The sequence below is a fragment of the Sapajus apella genome, unplaced genomic scaffold (genome assembly GCF_009761245.1).
Source record: "Sapajus apella isolate SASKATOON/1434 unplaced genomic scaffold, GSC_monkey_1.0 scaffold27, whole genome shotgun sequence".
Classification (NCBI taxonomy): Eukaryota; Metazoa; Chordata; class Mammalia; order Primates; family Cebidae; genus Sapajus; species Sapajus apella.
The window spans coordinates 24,797,307-24,820,274 of NW_022436967.1; the positions used below are offsets into that span (position 1 = coordinate 24,797,307).

A 22,968-nucleotide genomic window follows, 5' to 3' on the forward strand; every position below is an offset into this window, starting at 1 on the left:
TCTTCCAGAAGAGACTTCCTGAGTCAAAATAAGATAAGAAGTATTTAACACAAAGAAGTGAAATAACATTCTTATAGTTGAAATATCCCTAGACTGTTAGTAAAACTGCTTAGCTTCTACCCCATTGAGGCAACAGTGGTGTGAGAAACACTGAAATATGACTGGCAGCCTGCACTAGCATGGAGATGGGGAGAAAATACCTTTAAAAAGATCGCATGGAGTTAAATAATTATGGATGCAGAATAACATTTTTGAGTATTCTTAATATAGTCAGCCTAGTTCTTTCTCAAAAAACAAATTCAAGGACGTCACAGTTCAGTTGATATTATGGAATTTTGTTTGATTTTTTTTTCAAAACCAGCAAAGGGATATGATGCTTATTTGGCAGAGAGGACATGCTCTTCAGCTCTTTCTGCCTTCTTGATCCAAGAAAACACTCACAAATTTGTCAGTTGAATTACTCAGGAAAATGTGGTTATAAATAAACTTACCTAGGAATCAACTAAATTCTATTACTTACAAAATTTAAATAATATACTTTTCATAAAAGGATGAAATCAGTTATTGAAAAGAAACTAAATTGTAAGCTAAACAATAGCAATTGAAATCATTGAAACAAATTAAAACCTACTATCATGGCTGTACAGGATTTTAACATTTTAACCATTCTTATTTTTTATACTTCTGGCTATTTTTTACAATACTGAAGGGTGGACAGAACATTAACACTTTGATAACTCTTGACCTGAAAGATGCATGCTTCGTTTTGACTAATATAAAATTGATTAGCAGAGTTAGTTGAAATCATTACAGTACCTAGGGGCAACTGGATTGCTTTCACAACCAAAAAAAAAAGGAAAAAATAACTTTCCAAATATTTTTAAACTTTAAGTCTAATTGGCCTCATTGTCTCTTTTCCAACTCTGAATATTTTTCTTTGAAGAAAATAACTATGGCCATCACCTTGGTTACACAGTGGAGAGAAGAGATGCCCCTAGAGAATGCTTAGGAGCTCTCTGATCATGCAAACGTGTAAACTTGAATAATCTTAAATCCAAGCAGATAATGTGAGTCTTTGACCAGTTTTTTAAATTCTTTTTCTTCCATGTCATCAACTCTTAACTGGAAATGGTACCACACCTATCTGATTCATGGAACATCTTAATACTTGAAATACTCAATGGTATTCACAATGCTGTGCTATTTCTAGCTTCTGCAAGTCAGCTGGGGGTGGCAGAATAGTTACCCAATTACTTTAATGTGGCTAGGGTGAATTCTTTCACATAAGCAAATGTTCCATGTAACCATAGATAGTTTCTCTGGATTCTAAAACATTTATTTAAGTCATTTTTTAATGACAGTCTTGATAAATACTTTACACCTCACTTATTTTTTTAATAGTAAATATTTTATTTCCTTTTCAGATCAAAGGTAATTTTAGGAATAACATGATCATATTTTGCTGCAACCCAGTGATATCCTTGCAAACTTAAAAAAAAATAGACCTATTTGCACTTATTCTAAATCATCCCAATGTTAGATCTTTCTGCTCGTAAATATTTGTTAATTATTTATTATTAGGTCATAGCAGTTTAACAGGACTAAGACTGATACTACTTCTTCCCCAATTAACTATCATTTTGTACTACTCTATATTGTATAGCAAAGTTCAAAGGTGGTTTAAATTATTTATTTATTTATTAATAAATTTTTTAATTGTGAAAAGATTATTTTTCAATCGTGAAAGCCTGTTGTAATTAAAGGGCTGAAAAGTTGATGTTATTCAACAGGTGACTTTTGGATAAAAACATTTTTGAATAGAAATTTAGTAATTTCCAGGTCTTATATTTGAATAAAATATTGTAGATATTAAATCAGTCAACTTTAGAATCTGTAATAGGTTTGATTTTCAAAGCCAAAATTATGGAAATCACTCTCCTCGACATTAACTACTGCATCAGTCTAGTGAAGTAAAAATAAAGTCATTGAGAAACAAGCTGCTAATTGCACAGGGAATGCCAAACATAGCTGAGTTGATAGGCACCTTTTTCTGTAAAACTACCAAGAGTGTAATTTGTATATTTGCCTAAAATAGTTACTATTCCCAAGGGTTAATTTTGTTAATGGCAGCATGGAAAAAGACAGTAAAACCATGGGGCACCCTGCTGTGTGAAACTGATGTGATAATTAATTACACCCTTAGTCCAGTAATTAAGTAGTCAATCACCTTGCCAGAGTAAGTTCAAAGACGTTTAGGTGGTTCATTTAAGTTTATGATTTCAAAATATTGATGTAAGCACTGTGGGCTGGAAAGGAACATAGATCCATGAATTAAACAGCAGAGGGGAACCTTAGCCAAATAACGCTCTAACCCTGGCACAGCCTCTAAATTTGCTGGATGACTTGAGCAAGTCACTTAACCTCCTTGTCCTTCAAGTCTCTGGCAGCCAACTACCCAGTAACCTGTGAGAAACACAGAAAGAAGAGTTTAAATTAAATAGAACTAGACATATTGAGAAAGCAAATAAATAGAATTGTTAAGATGATATACCCCAAAAAAGCTAAACAACACTTTTAATTGTACCACTTCTGATCATTGGATATGTGTTTTTTAGGCACAATTCACTAAAAGATTTCAAAATATGACATTCTGCAAACATCCCAGTGAAGATACATTTGCAGGTATAAATTCAGTTTATTTTGTGGTCTAAGTTTCATTGTATTGAGCCAGACCTCTCAATAGGGCTTATCATCAAGTAGTTTCACTTCAATAAACTGATTAATCCAAAATCTAAACAACTGAAAAGCTCAAGCTTAAATACTAGGATTTCTTTGCACTCAACCCTCTTGAAAAGAAATATTAAACGTAAACATTGACTAGAAATATCTAATTTTTCTTACTAGACTTTTAAGATTAAATCTGCTGCTATTCCAGCATCTGAAATACTGTAGCCTCATATACTGTGGTCCTGATGCAGACTCTGAAGTATCCAAGATGCCTTTTCAGCACCGCCACATACAGACTGCTACCATACATGATCATTGTCTGCATACTTGGCATTTATCTCGTGCTTTAAAATACGCAGTATTTTCTATATGTTGTCTAACCATATACTGATATTCATTTATTCATACGTGCATGCATTTAGAGACATCAACTCAGTACTAGGTGTTCAGGGTATAAAGTAGTCAGGTTCTAGCTGGATATATGAACATCCTGTGATGATGCAGGAAGATCAAAGTAATATGAAATAGCTGGATCTCAGGCACTCAGGAATGGCAATACAGAGAAAGTGACACTTGAGCAAGGTATTGAAAGAGATATTCAGGCAGAAGAAGGAGAGCTTCTGGCAGAAGGAAAAATGAGGGGAAACTATGGAGTTTTAAAGAGCCAGGATTAGTTGAGGAAAAGTGAGCCCTTTGGTGTGGCTGGCGAATATATAAAATCCCTGGAGGACAAAAAGTGTCAGGAAATAAAGCTGGAAAAGTAAGAAGTAAGAAGATCTTTAAAACAGAGAACTTTGTACTTCAACTTCTAGACCGTGAGAGGAGGGGCACTGAAAACCTTAAAGGGGTGGGTGGCAATGCCAGCTCTGTTTTATAGAGTGATGATTCTGCAACAGTGAGGAGTGAGAGAGGCCGGTGTGGGAGACCTGGGAGCAGGAAGGGTCAGGAACTTCCAAGGGCCTGAATCAGAGCAGTGGCAGTGAGTCTAGAGAAGAAATGGCTTTGAGAAAGAGTTGGAAGAATGTGGAATGGCTGATGATCTGTGAGGAATAAAAAGGAAAGAAAATAGCAAGGCTTCCAGTTTGGGCAACTGAGTAGATTATGATGCCACTATCCAAGATGAGAAATTCCAGAGAAGCAACAGAGTTTGTGAGAAAACTAGCTGAGGTTCATTTTGGGTACCCTGGGTCTGAAATTCCGGGACAACTGTAGATGTTTAGAATGCAGTTAGAAATATGAGCATGGAATCTAGAAAGATTTAAAGTCTCAGAGATAGAGAGTTGTCAGTCTTCAGCATGTGGTCAGAGCCAGAGGAGAGAATGAGATTGCCATGGGTAAGCAAATGAAATAATTAAGAGGCTAAGGATGAACCCTGGGAAACATCATTATTAGTGCTAAAGAAAAATAATGGTCCATGGAAGATTGGATATGGAAACAGAGGAAAGAATTGAGTCCACAAGAAACCCAAGGTTTTGAGCTGGGAGACTGGCAAAATTGTGGTTTCAATAGCAAAAATGAGTAAGTCAGGAAGAGAAATGAGTTCAAAGATCAGTTTTAGACAAGTTGAAAAGTATTTTTCTTTCATTGTCAATAAACAATAAGACATGCTACTTTATACTTAAATTATTTCCGTTTGTCAATTTTATATTTCTTAAAGGCTCTCAGGTTATCACCAAATAATGTAGCATCATATATTTAAAAAAGGTCATTGGATTGGGAATCAGAAACCAATTGAGTTTGTTCTGGACCTACCATTCATTCAAATGCTTACTAAACATTTCCATATGCCATGTTCTATGTTTATCTGCTGGAGTTGCAATAGTGCAGTACCTGTCCCTTTTAGGAATAATAGAGAAAACGGATTAATCAGTTACATGCAAATAAGTATGTAAATATGTGTACTAAGTATTTTTAAAAAGTAGGTATCAGCTATGTATGAATTCATAACATCTCAGGGACCTAACTAACATGAGGGTCAGGGAAGGCATTTTTGAAGAAATAATAGTTGAGATCTGATAAAAGAAGTAGGAGCAAAATGGGGGGCAGTTTTCTTAAGAAGAGAAGACAGGACCTATGAAGGGCTGGTAATAGGAGTCAGCATGTCCATTTTGAATTGGTAAAACAAGAGAGCAAGGGTGGAATGGAGAGGGTAAAGTGAAAGAGCATTTGAATGAGTCTGATGAGTTGGGTAGAGTCCAGATTATGCAAGGATTTTTTTGTCTCTCTTCAGATACCTATCCTGAGAGCAGAGAGAAGGTTTTAGAAGAGTTCAAATACAAGGTTATCTGAAGAGATGGGCATTAAAAAGAGAGAGAGAGGTGGTTGCATTGTAGAGAACAGAATAATGAAGAGCAAAATTGGTTGCAGAAACACCCAGTAGGAGGGCTGTTACAGAGCCTGGACAAGAAATGATGGGTGCTTATACCCAGAGTGGGGGTGAAAAGGAAAAGAAGTGAAAAAGAAGAGGAAGGCAAATTCAACAGAACTCAATGGATTGGATTAAGGTGTTGGGTTTAGGGAGTCAAATATGATCCTCAGGTTTCTTTCTGGCTTATGCAACTGATATATGATGTTGCTATTCACCAGAATGGGGCTCCATGGAAGGGCAAGCAGGCTTGTACTGGTGGAAGCTCTTCAGTTCAGGATATGTTGGGTTTGAGTTACATTTGAAATACCCAAATGGAGGCTCAAAAATGGGCCTTGACACATAGATGGGAAGGAAAAGTCTAGGAAGGAGGTTAACCATTTGGGAGTCATTGGAATATAGATGACAATTTAAAAGACTAGTGTGCACAGGACATTAGGGTTGCAGCATGAGATAAGGAGAGGGCCTCAAACTGAGTCTTTAGAAGGAGTTGAGTCATTTAATATGCAGGTAGAGAAGGATAGCAGCAAATGAGAATGGGAACATGTAGAAACGCAAGAGTTAAGTAAAAGGAGAGTATTCTAAGACAAGAGGGTGAAAAAGAGTGATCAGCAAATTCCAGTCCTTTGGGAAATGCCCATAATCCCTTTGTTTATCTGTTAAACCAAGAAATAATGACATCATATCTGAGTATTGTTGTAGTAACCAAATCTAATGAAGTTTGAGGAAATATAAATCTGTAAGTTGTTCTGTTATGTAATTACTCTCAGTTCTGGGGTTTACTTTGTTTTCAAACACTATGGGATCATTCACACCCTTATCTTACTCTTCCATGCCTCTAGAACACCAGCCAAAAATATATGAATTTGAAAGTGAAAATGTTTTCAATTCTTTTTGCATAATTTCATGGAAAGTAATTCTACTCAGAACCTGGAACATCTCTCCCGCTTGATTTTCTTTTTCCTTTTCCTAAGAATCTAGAAATCCTCAGAAAGTACTTTGTGTCCTGTGAGTATAGGCTTGAGCACTTCAATTCTAGAAATAAATTTAGTAGGTAAACAGTTTCCTGTGATTAAGTGGCTAGCTGTGGAGTGGAAAAAGCTTCTGGTATTCAGGGAACACCTTACTGGTACATTCTCCATTTATCATGGTATAATATAAACCTCTTCACAAGCTCTCCCCACTTTGACTTTTGGAGTGATTATTACTCAGCATTCAGGAAGAGGGAAGGCGAGATGAGAGTGGAGCCCCTTCCCACACAACTTGTCTGTCCAAACCCCTGGCACAGTAACTGTTCATTAATCTCACCACTGATTGGGAGTGGAGCTAGCTAGCACCAAACCCTCACTCTGCCTCTAGGTCAGATGCTGGGCTTGTGACAACAGTTCCAACCACAAGCTGACTACTATATACAAATGATTCATTTCCAGCCTTCTGCTTTCCTTTAAAGAGTCAGCTGTCATGTGCCGCCTCTGACTCACTGAAGCTCCTTTGCCCCAGGGAAATAAGCACTCTACAGATTCCTGAGTTCCAGGCCCCTCCTAAGCCAGAAGAGTCACGTTGTTTTTATGATGATACAGCACAGAAGCATCCTGGCTAATTCCCATTTGTTGTCCTGCCGGTAAAAGCACCATCGTTTCTAAGCATGAGAAGTAAGAGAGAAGGCGATTTGTATTTCTTTGTTTATGCAAGACAAACCTTAAGCCAGTTGTGGCATGCAAAATATTGAAGAGCGAATGCGTGTACATCCAATGGTTCTAATTCCCTATTGTGCTTATGAGGCAGTGCAGAGACTTTCAGAAACTTCAGGAAGTGATCCTAAACTTTTCACACTCTATAAACTGAGGCTTACCCTAATGAAGCCCCACAAAGGACATTGATCTTGTGTTCATCTCTTTCTTCTTTTTTGTTAGTTTTTAAAACTTGTCCATGTTTCTAAACTGTAGTTTTTCCTGTCTGCTACATATCAGACCAAAAAAAAAAAAAAAAAAATCTGTTAGTTTGAAATGAGGATTTCATGTGAGAAGGTGGCCACAATTTTACGATCTCATTTTCTGAAATCCTCCGCACCGTTGTCCTTTATATTCCAGCATCGGTTCAGCTGTCATTAGCTTTTGCCAAATGTTCATACCGTTGAGGCCACAGATGGATGAATCACCTATTGCCTAACTGAATTCAGCTAAAATGTGTCACTGGCAGCATCATTATTACAGAATTGTGCTGTGGTACCACTTCTGTCAGTATGTTTTGCTGTTGAATATATTATTGACAGTCATCAATCAAATGAGCAACAGCAAGAAATGTTTTAGACTTCTGTAGGAGCTATATTACCTTATATAAATGAAAAGTAACTATATAATTGAATACAAATTCTAACCAATATGGTGTTTTTTTAATATTATAGACCTTGACATTGTTAGCAACCATTTTATGGACTAACTTAATGACATTTTATAAGATAGTTTATTACTTGTATTTGTTATGATATAGTCTCATATAGTCTCTATGAAGTAAAATTCGGTTTATAGAAAATTTATTTTTAAATAATGTCATCACCTAGGTAACCTGAAGTTTCAAAGTGAAAGCAAGCATTTAAGCATATGGTTAAAATCTGCTTAATGTAGATCAGATTCATTAAAAAATAGAAACTAGTGCCTTTATTCAATAAAGAACAAAAACCAGAGGTCAGCTTTTTCCATGATCAGTAGCAGTCTCACTACCTCAGTAAGATAAGATGGGAAGTAACACTTTGTGATTTCCAGTCTATCTTCAGTGATTTTAAGGGAATATCACAATATTCGTAAAAACAAAATCCAATAAAATTTGATTTCTAAAATATTTCATGCAGTAATTTTATAAGTAAGAGAACAGTGTTCTGACATTGACAAAAGGTTATTATTAGACTCGGTTAAATTCACAAACATTGAGCATCTATTCCATAAAAGACATTGAACAAAGCTTTTTAGACTATACAAGAAAATAAAATGTGCTTTGCCATCAGGGAGCTTTTAAGTTAACAAGGAAGACACATTACACAATTCCAAAAGTTTAATAACAGTTTAAAACAAATAATAATGTGTTTTAAACTGAAGAAGGTATCAAGAGATAGCATATACATAATTGCCAAGTAAGTGATACAGATGCTGCAGGCATTCAAAAAAGAGAAAGAACACTTGAGGCAGATGTCAGTAGAAACAAATTCACTGATTTGAATTTGTTTTGAGCCAAACCAACTATTAATAATTTTACCAATTTTGGGCTAGGAATAGAAACAAATCATGATTGGTGTTGGGTTGACAGCTGTACCTGGAGGCTTTCATCTGATTATCTGCCTACATCTACAGTATTGATTCATATGTCACTTCTTCAATTTGTACAGTTTACTAGAGGCCATTAGTCTAAATACGAAGGCCAATCACAGTGTTGGCATCCTCTCGTAGGGTTAGTTGAGCAGAATAGTGAGAAAATGCAAATAGTTATATAAAGTTCAACATCTCAATGCAAGATATCATCTTCACTCTGAAGATAGACATATATGCTTAGAATTATACTTATTAAGATTATTGTTTTTAATAACATTTGTTAACTATGAATCAAAATATGTTTACTAATCCAAGCAAGTTGTTTAAGGTAGTAAAATCTAATGTTTAAAAAGATAGCCTTGATCCTTCAGGTGACTGTTGTTTTCAAACAAATGGAAAATAGCAGTACTTTTCAAACATAAATATACACAGGGGTTACCTGAGAGTCATGTTAAATTCAGATTCTGGCTGGGCACAGTGATTCATACCTGTAATCCCAGCACTTTGGGAGGCAGAGGTGGGAGGATCACTTGAGCCCAGGAAGCCAAGGCTGCAGGGAGTTGTGACTACACTTGCACTCCAGCCTGGGCAACAGAGTAAGACCCTATCTCAAAAAATTAAAATAAAAGGGAATATTTTATAAGACTTTTGTCTTTTATATTGTCTTTTATTCACCCAGCTATATTTTTGCCTTTAGCACGAAAGCAAGAGATTATCAAAGTCACTGAACAACTGATCGAAGCTATCAACAATGGGGACTTTGAAGCCTACACGTGAGTAGCAGATGTTTACCTTGCTCTCATGCATATGAAAATGTATTCTTCATATGAATGCATTCTTCTACATATATGAATTCACATATTTTTAATTCAAGGTTTGATATGTCAACGATAGTTTTATTTCATAGTACAAATGACTAAGTGCCCCTAGGAGATAAAAATGTATTTAAAATTTCGGAAGCCAGGCACAGTGGCTCACACCTGTAATCCCAGAACTTTGGGAGGCTGAGGTGGGAGAATTGCTTGAGCCCAAGAGTTCAAGACCAACCTGGGTGACAAAACAAGACCCATTTCTACAAAATATTTAAAAATTAGTCAGGCATAGTGGTCCACACCTCTAGTCCTACATACTTGGGAAGCCAAAGCAGGAGGATCACTTAAGCCCAGGAGGTTGAGGCTGCAGTGAGACATTATCACCTCACTGCACTCTAGCTGGGATGACAGAGTAAGACCATGTCTCAAAAAAAAGGAAAGAAAGAAAAAAAGATTTCACAGAGAGAAGACTTGACTTCTGATGCAACAATTGGAGATTTCTTTGTAAATATGCAGATATATAACCACTCCTGCATCACACATCACACACACACAAGTTCAGATGAGAAAAGGGCATTCTAGGCAGAGCAATTCATGTGAACGAAAACACAAAAAAGTAGGAAAGGACATAAAATGTGCATTTCAGCTTTCGAAATGTCTCCCCTTGCAGTTCTACAGAAGTTCGGGGGCGGAGAAGGTGATGTGAGGCAGCCTTCTCTCTTCAACCAGTACAGCTCAACTTTATCTGCATCTTTTTTATATGTTTGTATCTTAAGAAAAACATTACTTGAAGAATGAATTCTAATGCTTATTTAAAGTTTATAAACTCCTGGATCATAGGAACTATGAAAGAAATTACTTTGCTGCAGTAAAAATAAAGCATTCAATTTAAATAGGGCCTTCTTATACCATACAACGAATGAGTTCAACTCCAGTGAAAGGCTTAAATGCAAAACAGAGATTGAATCTGATCTCTGGCTAGACAGATCCAAAAGCTGAAGAAATAATCGTAAGTGAGAACATAATACGACTATACCTAAATAGGTAAAACACGTATACTTTAATTAAAAATCCAAGAATAAAAGTAAGAGACAAACAAACTTAGAAAAACATTTGCAAAACATGTATCAAAAGTTAATTTTTTATATTGTGTGAATATGATTGAAAAGTAGAAAAATAGGTAAAGAACATGATCTATTATCAGAGGAGGAAATATAAATGACAAGTTAACTAATAAAGGCATGTTTATGTTTACTAATTAAGTATATGCAAACTTGAATGTCAGAGCCTCTTCTGCCTGTCAAATCAGCAGAGATACAAACTCTGCTGACAGCCAGCAAGGTACAGATACTGCAGGACAGTGATGACTTTCCTACACCATGGATGAAACATAAATGGGTGCTAACTTTCAAGATAGTGGTGGCAACAGAGATGGAGGAATTATTAATATATTTTGTTATATAATCTGTTATATACCTGAAAGCTTTTATAAAGGCTCATTTTACTGTACTACTCTAATTCTACTTATAAGAATTTAACATGAGTATAAATTTTTTTATGTAAAACATGGACAAAAATTTGTGAATGAAGATATATATTGAAGCAAAATTCATAGTAGTGAAAAATTAGAAACAGTGTATGTGCCCAACAGTATGGTTATCATTAAGTCATCTTGGTACAGTGGTTATGTTGAGTTTCTAGTGATCTGGAAAAATATGATATTTTTACTGAATATTAAGCAGGACATAAAAGAGTATGTACATACTTATTCCAGCTACAGAAGTGAAAAATATTAAAAGTGGAATGAAATATGCCAAATTAGATTTTAAAAAGAAAAAAAAAGAAGTTGCCTCTGAGAGGTAAAATTATGTGTGAATTTTTTTCCTGCTCTTTTATTCTTCCTAAGTTTTACATAAGCAAGTATTACTTTTATCTTTAGTTATAAATAAATACGAAATATAAAATATGGAAGAGATTAGTTAAATGTAAGAATGAAACTAAATCAGGAGCTTCTTATAAATTAAATGTGCGTGCATATGTGTATAAACAGATCCATATGCATGTATTTGAGTGTATCACTTCTTTATCATGACCTAATAAGGCATACTTGGAATAAAAGAAATAATTTTTAAAAATTGAGTTAACAAGAACAGTCTGTTTTCAGAGACAATGATTTCCTATTAAGCAATGGTTTATAGCTGTGCCATAGAACCTGCCTTTTAAAAATCTTTGTTGATGTTATACCCTTGTTAGATACATATGATTCTCCAAAGAATAAAAATATTCTCTTTTAAAAAAATCTTTTTTGTGGAAGGATAAAAAGTTTGTATTTGTTGTTGTTAAAAAGAGAAAAAGAAGTTACCTCTGAGAGGTTAAATTATGTGAATTTTTTTTCTAAGTTTTTCCTGCTTCTTTTCTATTCTTTCTAAATTTTATATAAACAGATACTATTTTTGTATAGGGAACAATTATAGCCAGGCAAAAGTATGTATTTTCTATTCTCTCAGACAGTGTTAAACAGGGTGTTTTAAATAACACTAAACCTTGGGATCACATCAGTTGACTAATATCTTTGCCTATGGAGACCTATAATCTGGCCTGATTTTGTACTTTCCAGCTAGAGCTAATCCAACAGGGCTTCCATTTAAGAGCTTTTGGTATGGTAGAATGTACTGGTGTAGCCCTGTCAGCTGGTCCTTAGAACACGTGTTCAGATCACACACACCCACATGTCACATGGCAGCTTTGTGAATCTTTCATTAATCCAAAGCCTTTTATAGGGTGGATAGATGATAGATAGATAGATAGATAGACAGATAGATAGATAGATAATTGATAGGTAGATAGATACATAAATAGATAGACAGATAGACAGATTTTCAAATATATTGACTCTTTTCATGGCTGGGTAAAAAGGTCCATCACAGCACAGTTATTCCCAAATTATGTTAGTACCAATGTAAGCTAGTAAGAAATTTTGGTTCACTGATAATGACAACTAAAAACCATATTTATAGAGGAAGTAATAGCCTCTGGCAGAATAAATTCTTGTTACCATAGGAACACTGTTCTTCCCATTTTGCTTCTTAGAAAGAGACTATATGTATTTGATTTTAAGCTTAAGAATACCTGCCCAGCAGGCAGTCTGAAGTGAAGGTTGTAATCCTTGCCCCCTCCGTCTTTAAGGTACAAAAGATATCCACTGTGATTCCTACTTTGTAAAAGTATTCTTTAAATAACACCAGTTCCACCTTCTATAAACTGTACTGCACTTTGAGGAATTACAGTAAGTTAGACTTTAGAAATGTGTATTTCTATTGAATGTTTGAGAAATTTTGCCCACCAAATGGGGAATTTCTCTATGAAATTATTTGTCCCCATCCACTGTATTACCATGTGGCGCAAATTAATAAACAGTCCAAAATCCTTTGATCTGTCGTCCATTTGATCTACCTTGTGAACTCCCACTCATTCTTCAAATCCAGATCTTGTCACCATCTCTGAGAAGCCTAACCTAATCACCATAGGCCCAAAGGAAATATTTTCCTCTCTACATTTCCAGGGGCCTTACACACATATCACAGTGACCCTGCTTTCCATATCAAACAACCAGCCATCATTTTCCAAATGTACTTGCATTTTCACAGCAGCAGACCATTGCACTTGCTGCCCTCCCACTGTCCACCACCTCCCACACACCTGGAAAACTCTTACTCATTCTTCAAAGCCCAGCTCACACTTTCTTCCTCTCTTAAACCTTTCCTGTTCACCATTAGTAATCTGTTTTTTGAGTGCTTTGCATTTCTATCTATTCTAGTATTGATTATTATATTGTAATTTCTTGTTTTGAGGAATATCTGCCACATATTAGGTGTTCAACAATTCTTTATGGATTAAATAAATTTCTCCAAAGAAAGCTCATTAGCTTTTCCTGAATATTTAAAATTGTGTACCCTTTTAGTGAATCATAGTTTTAGGATTAAGAAAGAAAACCAATATGTGCATTTGAACCTCCTATTGATTTCATTTTAAAAGTAAAATAAACTTGAACACAGGCTACATAAGTCTTATGGACATTGCCAGGAAGTGTAGGATGTGATACTTTATTTCAAGCCAATTGTAATATACATGTTTGACATGAATGTAGAAGATGTGGTCCATCAAAAAATTATTCCAGAGCTAAGCACGGTGGCCCACCCCTGTAATATCACACTTTGGGAGGTCAAGGTGGGAGAATCACTTGTGCCTAGGAGTTCGAGACCAGCCTGGACAACATAAGGAAACCCAATATCTACTAAAAATAAAAATAAATTAACCTAGTGGGGTATTGCACACTAATAGTCCCAACTACTGGGGAGGCTGAGGCAGGAGGATTGTTTGGGAATGGAAGATTTAGGCTACAGTGAGCCATGATTGCACCACTACACCCCAGCCTAGGCAACAGAGGAAGACCCTGTCTCAAAAAAAAAAAAATATATTATTCCAGAAGTATGTAATTTCAGAACGAAAGATAAGTTTATAGGATTTGGAGAGTGTCTTAAACTTGGACTATAGGACCTGGAGAGCATTTTTAAAAAATAATAAACCTCAATCAAGTGTAAAAAACTGGAAAATTCACCTTAAAAATAAAAAAAAAAAAGTAGAAATTACAAAAAGGGGCCTCCTAAAATATTGTATGTTATCATCTGCTTGAACTGGTTAAATTAGTTTGTTCCTATCAGAGTTCTCTGCAAAATGCCTCTTTAGAGTCTGCCCCTCAACACACCTTGCTAAGGTTTGTCATAAAACTTTGTATTTAAGTGTTTTTAGAGGCTGTTTCCTTCAGTGACTGATGAATAAAAATGTTTACACATGAAACAACAAAACACATTAAAGCACCTATTAATCAGTTGTTTTCATTATTTTTCTTTTACAGAAAAATCTGTGACCCAGGCCTTACCGCTTTTGAACCTGAAGCTTTGGGTAATTTAGTGGAAGGGATGGATTTTCACCGATTCTACTTTGAAAATGGTACATTTATTCCTAATTTAATAACAGGCCCTTTTTCAACTGCTCTGAGTTTTTCCCAAATCTGCAGATTCTCTGGCTCTATTCTACAATGAGAATTTTTACCTTCATCCAGCATTTAAAACCATACAATTTTTTTGTATTCAAAATTGAAAAAGAAAATATATCAGATTTGGCTTACAGTTTTTGTGTGTTTTGAAAAATACCTTTGTATAAAAATTAATGCTTGCCAGGCACAGTGGCTCATGCCTGAAATGCCAGCACTTTGGGAGCCCAAGGCAGGTGAATCAGTTGAGGCCAGGAGTTCGAGACCAGCCTCATGAATGTGGTGAAACCCCATATCTACTAAAAATACAAAATTTAGCCAGGCATGGTGATGCACACCTGTAATCTCGGCTACTTGGGAGGCCGATGCATGAGAATCACTTGAACCTGTGAGGCGGAAGTTGCAACGAGCCAAGATCATGAGACTGAGGTGACAATAGTGAAACTTTGTCTCAAAAAAAATAAATAAATAAGGAATATTGATTGAATACACTTCATGCAAGTCTCAGTTAATAATATAAGCTATAAATCCGTTACCAAAAAAATGTTATTTCAACTTTTCATAAAACTATATATAAAAAAATTAGGCACAGTGATTCATGCCTGTAATCCCAATACTTTAGGAGGCTGAGGTGGAAGGATAGCTTGAGTCCAGAAATCCAAGACCAGTATGAGCAACATAAGGAGACTCCATCTCTACACAGAAGCCAGGCATGATGACAAACACCTTTAGTCCTACTACTTGGGAAGCTGAGATGGGAGGATCACTTTGAGCCCAGGAAGTTGAGGCTTCAATGAGCTATGATCATGCTACTGTAGTCCAGCCTGGGTGACAGAATGAGACCCTGCCTCAAATTATAAAAATAAGGAAAAGAAAAAACTGGAGGAAAAAATTTTTTAAAACCACAGCACGCCAAAATAGTCAACATAGAAGAGCGCTTTCAAGCATATGTGATTCTTATTTTCAAAGTAAAATGAAAATGAAGATGAATAGTGAGATAAATTTTTCAATTCAAATTTTAAGACTACTTGTACTTTCAGAAGAAAGAGACATTTCCAAAGAAGGTGACAAATGGAGTTCATCCTGCATAAATCCTTGGTCAGGTCATCAAGAAAAGTGTAAACCAGGAATTCCCTTTATCCTTCTCTTTTTCCTTATACCTAATGACATTAGACATTATACTGTGTTGCATATTGCATAAAGTGAATTCATTCCTTTTGCAGAGATCTTTTTGAATTAAAGATGAGATGTATTATAGTAATGGCAAGGATAATCACATCTCTTTCAGTAATTATAAGCTTTGATAAGAATGTCTGCTGTCGCATGGATTTTCAAGTTAAGATGTGTTAAATGAGTTACTTTTTCTTATATGCATTAGGCATTTACAAACAAACAAAAATAACTACTTGATAAATTATCTTAACAAAGTTTCAGTAAATGTCACATTCCCTGTATTCCAGCGCTCTGGTAGCATCTCATGTTTCCTCCTGCAGACTCTCTATTGACACCATCTGATCCCTAATGAAAGAATTAACCCATTAATATTTTAACCTTTTTCAGCTTGACACAAATATACACATACATACATCATGTTCCATAAATATATATTCTCCATAATGGGGTATTTAGGTGACTCTAATAATATTTCATATAATTTGAATAGGTATTTTCTGAGAATGGAAAGCATGTTTGGATAACAACTAAAAACAATTCAACCTTTTCTAGTGATCTAAGAAAGGAACAGCATCAATAAGTAATGTGCACTAAATCACCCTCATATCTCTTGGTGATTGAATCGTTAGAATTAGTAGCTACTGTCAAAACACGAGAGGCTGGAGATTAGTGACGGCTACTGAGTCAAAGGAAAGAGCTAGAAGATCAGAATCAGGCTATATGCCAACACAATTTGAATGTTTATCAAATGATCACAAGTGGACTATTATGGAATGAACTCTTAGTATGTGGAGGAGTCAGAGGATGAGATGAGAAACAAGTTCATAGGCTTTTTCAAAGGCTACCACCAGCCTTATTTTGGAGACAGTGATGTCCATACCTGAAACTTGATGTATTTCCCTTGTCCCACATACTTTGCTGGCTAACAAAAACAAACACCACTACAAAATCCCTGGTCAACTGTCCCAGCAGTTCATTTCTGGGAAAGGCAAGAACTGCTTGGCACACCTGGGCCAGGCCTTCTTCACTTCTATTCATATTGTGATTTATGTTTCTAACTACTTTCCATTATAAATTAATATATCTCTACAGCTTTTTCACCCAAACAGAATTTCCAGAGGAGCATGTAAATTGCCTGTAAAGGAAATCAGATAAAATAAAGACTGTGTCCACTTTTGATCTCTTGTTGTTTTGTATAGTGCCTAGCACCCGATTAGTGCAAATAGTAGATTAATTACCTAATTTGTGAGTGAATAAATGGCATTTCGTTTATTGGTCCTACCTGAAGTTATGACTGGTTTTAGTTTCCTTTACATAGGAACTAAATTTTGCTTTTCATGTTTTTCTCTTTCAGCTTTGTCCAAAAGCAATAAACCAATCCACACTATTATTCTAAACCCTCACGTACATCTGGTAGGGGATGATGCCGCCTGCATAGCATATATTAGGCTCACACAGTACATGGATGGCAGTGGAATGCCAAAGACAATGCAGTCAGAAGAGACTCGTGTGTGGCACCGCCGGGATGGAAAGTGGCAGAATGTTCATTTTCATCGCTCGGGGTCACCAACAGTACCCATCAAGTAAATATTTCCAGCTTCTTTGTTAATACAGCCATGGTCAGCTCCTTCTACTATGTTGATAGCATGGCATATGTTATTTAATGCTAGTGGTTGGTTACATTGATGGAAATAAATGCCTTCACGGGAAAAGTTTAAGAATCTCTGGAAAGATCAATCAGATCAGCCATTTGTGGGTTGAACCTTTCTATAGAGCAGTATATGATAGGTTTAGATAGGACTAGAGACTACCTTATCAAAATCTCACAGGGTTAAATCCAGGGGATTCATATCATAAGGCAATATATTTGTGACTTCATTTACTCAATGGACAGAGGAAGGAGATATCAGAGGAAATCATAGAAAGGACTTTCTAAAATGGCCAATATATTATCAGGAGTTTCATTTCATAGATGATCCCCTGGGGCTCAATTACAGATATTAGGAAAAATTTAGAGTCAGCATTTAAAAGGCAGTTGTTAGGTATTGCAATGTCTTTCTCACCTCACCATTCTACCTCAGATATCTTGTTCGCTTTTCCAGTCAGTGATTAGGTACATATTTATTGTGAATCTCCAAGGTGCTTCACCTGTGCCAGATTCAACACAAAGTAAAAGATATTGCTTTCAAAAAACATGTATTCTCATTTAGCTAATCATTGATTCCAAAGAAGAAAATTGATATAATAAAATTTATAATCAACTTCAGAATACAGTAAAATTAACAAACAGTGTAGCAAACTGTTCATAACAGTTTGGAAGTACACTTTGTGTATAGATAGAATTTTGGGCAAAGTTTTAAATGATGAGTAGGATTTAGAGACATAGAAATATAGAAAAAACAAAGGAGAATAGTCCAAGCTAAACGAGCATCAGAAATAAAAGTACACTATCAGGATTTAGTTTAATATGATAGAACATTATTGGTAAGGAAGTCTGGTTACAACTAAAGAGGAATAATTCAAAATAGGTTTATTGGTAAAGTGGAGTGAGATGAAAACAAGAAGAGTTTAAACTCAGTGTAGAAGTTTGGTCCACTGTTGATCTCTTTCCACATTCTCTCACCAGGATCACCTGTTAATATTTGGGATGTGGAATGGGGGTTCATACAAACAGGCATTCAACCCACTCCATAGAATCCATCACAATTTCTTAGTTTGATAACATACCACAGTGGTTTTCAGAGACCTTCTGTGTAGCGTTAATAGTTATATATCACTGTTGGATTTGTAAAAAGTGAGTCAACAGGGACAAAAAACAAACCAAGCGATAGGCTGGAATTTATTCCAAAAACAATAGCTATGTAAGTAAGAGAAAAACACAAAAGGAATATGAATATAATGAAGACAACTGTTTTTATGCGTTTTTTTCTACCCCAAAGGGGTACAGCACAAATTGATTGTCAATTAATATAGAAGGGAGGATCACATTCATACAGTACCAGGGGGTTAGGTTTTTTTGCGATTCCCTGAAGTGTTTATGGGATAGAGCCTATTCAAGATGACTTCATTTTATGCCAGGTGGCTTAAATGGGGCTTCTCTTAATAGGCCACCCTGTATTCCAAATGGGAAAGAAAACTTCTCAGGAGGCACCTCTTTGTGGCAAAACATCTAAGGCCTGAAAACCATTCACATATGGGTCTTGTAAGTAGCATCCTGCTCCGTGATACTTTGTGATTGGAGCTGAATGAAAAGCTGCATGGCTGTTTTTCTTCCCTTTGAAGATATTTTCTCTTGCATAATATTCAATGAAAGACATACAAGATCTTTGACAATTCATAGCAATTTTGCATGAGCTCTTGATTCTAACCTTCAGCCCCATTTGGTAGCATAATCCTAATAAACACTGAAAAGGATTTTTTCCAACATGTGGATTGTGTCACATTAGAATCCTGAAGTTTTCACATCAAAAGTAAATTATATCTGGGTCAATTCAGATAACTCTCAATTATCCAGACTTAATTTATACTAAGCTTTAGGATCCTTTGGTGTATTAACCATTCTTTCAGAAGGTTGCAGTTCCTACAAGCAGCTGGCTGTGGCAAATGTGTAAGCCAGTTTGCTGTGTCTGAGTATAATGGTATTTGACCATGAGGACAGGCCACACGAGGAAGTCAAGCTGAAATTTAGAACTCACAAAGTGGATAATTCCAGAGGATAATTGAAAGTTGACTGTAATTAACTTCACGTTTTTGTTGTTGTTTTTAACTATTTGTTTCTTAGATTTGGGTTACAAGTATTCAGATATATATGGTGCTGTTTTGAATATTTGCCTCATTCAAAGAGCTAAACCTCTTCAGAGCTTTTAGCAAATAATGCTCTGATGCTTTCAACAAAGGAGAGCTCCAATTAAAGAGAGTAATCATGTTCTCTCTACTTTTGAGACTATATTCCTTGTCAAATTGACTTCTAAGTTCAATTTCCCAAGGAATCTAATACTAATAACAAAAGCTAAGGAGGAGTCTATTTCAACAAAAGGATTATATTTGTTTACTAATTTGTCGAGTAAACAGGAATGCTTAATATGTATACGTAGATTTAATAATAATGTGATTGAAGCCTGTGTCCCTGTCTCTTTATTTTTAGCTTAGCTTTGTGTGAAAAAAAAAATTAATACTGATTTTCTATTTTAATATTGTCTTTGTGTAACATTGTGTTTTTCTTGTAATGATCACAAACAAACATCTCTTATACATAGTGTTTTCAATCTATTCATTAGCCAAGTTATAAAACTGTGGCCTAGTCAAATCTATGACAAAACAATTTGGTATTTTGTAAAACAATATAATTTATTTCTTCCTCCCCCTTTCTCCTTTCAGCTAAATATCAACAGTGCCACTTCTGCATTCTCTGTTCTCAAGGCACCTGGATGGTGACCCTGGGCCGTCCTCTCCTCCTCTTCATGCATGTTTCTGAATGCATGAAGTTGTGAAGGTCCTACATGTAATGCATATGTGATGCATCATCTTATCATATATTCCTTCCTATACATTGTTTACACTTCAACTACGGGGATGTTCCATGCAAACTTAAATGACTGTTGGCAAAACAATAGGGGGAGATTAGACAAAAAAAAAAAATTCACGATATTCCAACTACAACTCTTCATCAAGTTTCTCTGTTAATGCCAAGATTTAACAGACTTAAGAACTATTGTTCTCTGAATGACAGTTTGTAAGAGAAATGTAAATTTTTTAGAACTCTTTGCTGTTAATCTGTTTTGGCTTGTTTTTGTTTTTGTTTTTAAAAAATGGTAATATATATATACACACACCTTCAGTTTTCTGGTGTGATCCTGGTTAAAATGAATGATTTTTCATTGAAAGTTTTGCTGTTTAACAATTAAAGTGGGTTGATATGTGGGCAAAATCACTTATGAAAGTAGAAGCAGTTGGTTTGCTACCACATAAAGCCATGCTGTTTTTGGTCAAACTGTGTAAACTGGAAAAATGCACATCATTTCTGAGTTTAATCACTTTAGGATATATTCACATTGTTTTGGTGAATTTGCTAAATTGAACTTTTTTTTCTTAAATCTGCGGTCTTTTTTCTTTATCCTGTTTCTTTGTTCCTTTTATTTGTTTCCTTTTTTATTTTTCTTTTGTTCCATTCTTTTCTTACTTTTTTTCCTTTTCCTTTTTTTGAGGAGGCAGGCTAGTAGTGTGTGAGAAAAGAATGAAAGGGAAATTTGCATAATGAAGGTAAAAGGGAAATAAAGGTCTTTTGAAGGTAGCTAAACTAGCACTTTTGATCATCTTCAGGACCCACAAAAAATGTTGTCAAGATTTTAAAGGTTTATAATTCTGCTTAAGCTCTTGTTTGGACTTAGGTATCCTAAATATGTTGGAGGTATTAGAATTGTTTAAACTTAAGATAAAATAAAGTTCCTCCTGTGACTGCAGTGTCTTACTGATTGGGACAGTTGCCGGGAGGATGCCAAGTTGATAGCACAGGGGGTTTTATGTAAACACACTCACCTCCATCTTGAGGAATGAGAGGGTCACTTCTGCATCATCACTAGTTAGTTTTCTAGAGTTAGAGAGGCTTACAAATGTTTGCCATTCTCATAAGTGTTTTGAACTTGTTCTTTGTGATTTGTGCTTTTTTAGCTTCTCTCTTGAGTCAGAGTATCATTATCTTCCTTCAAGGAGTTAGGATTTTCCAGTTTAAAGCAAAAAGGGTTTTCTTTATGCTTCTCATTTTTCCTTTGTTGATTCAATTCCTGTGATTTTTTTTCTCTTCCCGGAAATGCTTTACAGTGCATGGAATCTCCATCACCGTTATTTTAACGATAGTAATTCACAGTCCTCAGATGCCTATTTTTAAAGCAGAAGCAAAAGAAAAACAAAACAACAAAAACAACCCTTTCTTTTTTCACTCATCTCACCTTTCTGTGTTGCTTACTAAGCATCTTAGATATTATCGCTAGTGATGTATGGGTAGATGGGTTGAAGCTTTTCTGATAATTATTACACAATTTAAAACAATATATATTTAAAATAAATATATACAGTAAATATATTGAGCCATGTTAACCTGCCAATGAGATCTGTGAAAAAATAATGGCCTCATTTTTCCCTTTTTAATTACTTTTACCTTTTTGTGAAGCAGCTATACGTGGCATACATGTATTTAAAGGAAAAAAATAGGTGTAGAGTGGTTTTTTTTTTTTTACACTTTTAACTTAGCATGTGGTGTTGAAGTATTACTGTAGATCAAGTTTGTCTTCCGCACTGAGATGTGAGGAAATTGTGATTTGTTCTCTCCGCCACAATTGAATTACACATTTATTATCTTCTATCATTTTGAAACACTGCAGTTTACCATGGGACACTGTATATATTTCTTGCCATAATGGTAAATGACTGATTGGTATATTTAAGAGTTAATAAATTTGTGATTTCTGCTGACAGTGCGTCCATCTTTATTTCTTCAGAAGAGGTACTGTATTTATGCATGCATGGTGCTGGCCACTGTCAAGGGCAATGTGTCCTACTCTGGTCTCATTTAGTACATAACAATTTGCACTTGGTGAGAATGGCGAGTTAATTGTTCTCTGTGAGCAAAACAATGGTGTCTTCTGGGAAAATGTTGCTGAGAACAAGGTAGTTAACAACTAAGACTCCTAAAACCTTGTCTACACTGTACCCTCCAATACAGCCTTCCCGTGGCTGCTTTTTTTTTTAACACAAACTTGACCTTGTAACACTTTGGTGTTACCATCCCTGGTGTATAGGCAAGCACTCCAGCTCCTGCTACTCCTCAGCTTGAACTTGAGTGTGCATGGATGCTCAGCTTCTTTTGATTTGCTAAAAGCATCACACTTTCTCACTTGCCTGTTTATGCTGTTCATGTTGTTTATGTTCCTTACCTAGAATAAATTAGTCTTCCCCTACTTATTTTCCCTGCTTCTTACTCTTTCCTAAGATTCAGTGTAGAGCATCCTGCTCTGCAGCAAACCTTCCTAGGCCCTCTTCTGGGCTTCTCTCTCAATACTTGCGTAGTAGATTGTATTTACCTCTCCAGCCAACCACATTGTTTTAAAACTATATTTCTATTTGTGTCTCCTCTACTGCAGTATAATGTCTCTATTGGCAAGAATTGTGTATTCATCAATGCATTCCTAAACCCAAACCAGTGCCAGGTATGGAGATATCATTGGTAAATAGTTGTTGAATTGAGGCCAACCCCTGTTGATAACAGAAGCCTCAAGGTGTACTCAGATAGTCCTGGATTTAATTACGGGTTCTCTCACCATTGTCTTGATGCTCTGAGTAAGGTACCTCTTCCCTCTGAACCTCAGATTCCACATTTGTAAAATGAGAATAAACATACCAATTTAATAAAGATATTGTGATGATTCATGGGTACAGAATAACTAGAGTGATATTTGATAGACATTAGATGGTAGCAGTATGACTATTCTCATCACTGATATTAATATTTCTATTGTTATTACTCTTCTTTATTCGGGAAGG

General features: G+C 35.5%; 1 protein-coding gene across 30 annotated transcripts in view; it reads left to right on the forward strand.

The window, feature by feature from the left end:
• The window catches only part of CAMK2D (calcium/calmodulin dependent protein kinase II delta), a 310,275-nt gene extending 288,373 nt beyond the window's left edge, over positions 1 to 21,902 (forward strand). For 15 of the 30 annotated variants that reach the window (XM_032292477.1, XM_032292479.1, XM_032292485.1 and 12 more), the window contains 5 exons: positions 9,092 to 9,167; positions 14,122 to 14,216; positions 16,787 to 17,015; positions 18,539 to 18,634; positions 19,810 to 21,902. In XM_032292477.1, coding sequence (XP_032148368.1) covers positions 9,092 to 9,167; positions 14,122 to 14,216; positions 16,787 to 17,015; positions 18,539 to 18,605 — 467 coding nt within the window. In that variant the 3' untranslated portion in view covers positions 18,606 to 18,634; positions 19,810 to 21,902. Of the gene's footprint in view, positions 1 to 9,091; positions 9,168 to 14,121; positions 14,217 to 16,786; positions 17,020 to 18,538; positions 18,635 to 19,809 lie in introns of those variants that run through there. The other 15 variants (XM_032292486.1, XM_032292494.1, XM_032292500.1 and 12 more) reach the window with 5 other exon arrangements.
• The last annotated feature ends 1,066 nt before the right edge of the window (positions 21,903 to 22,968 follow it).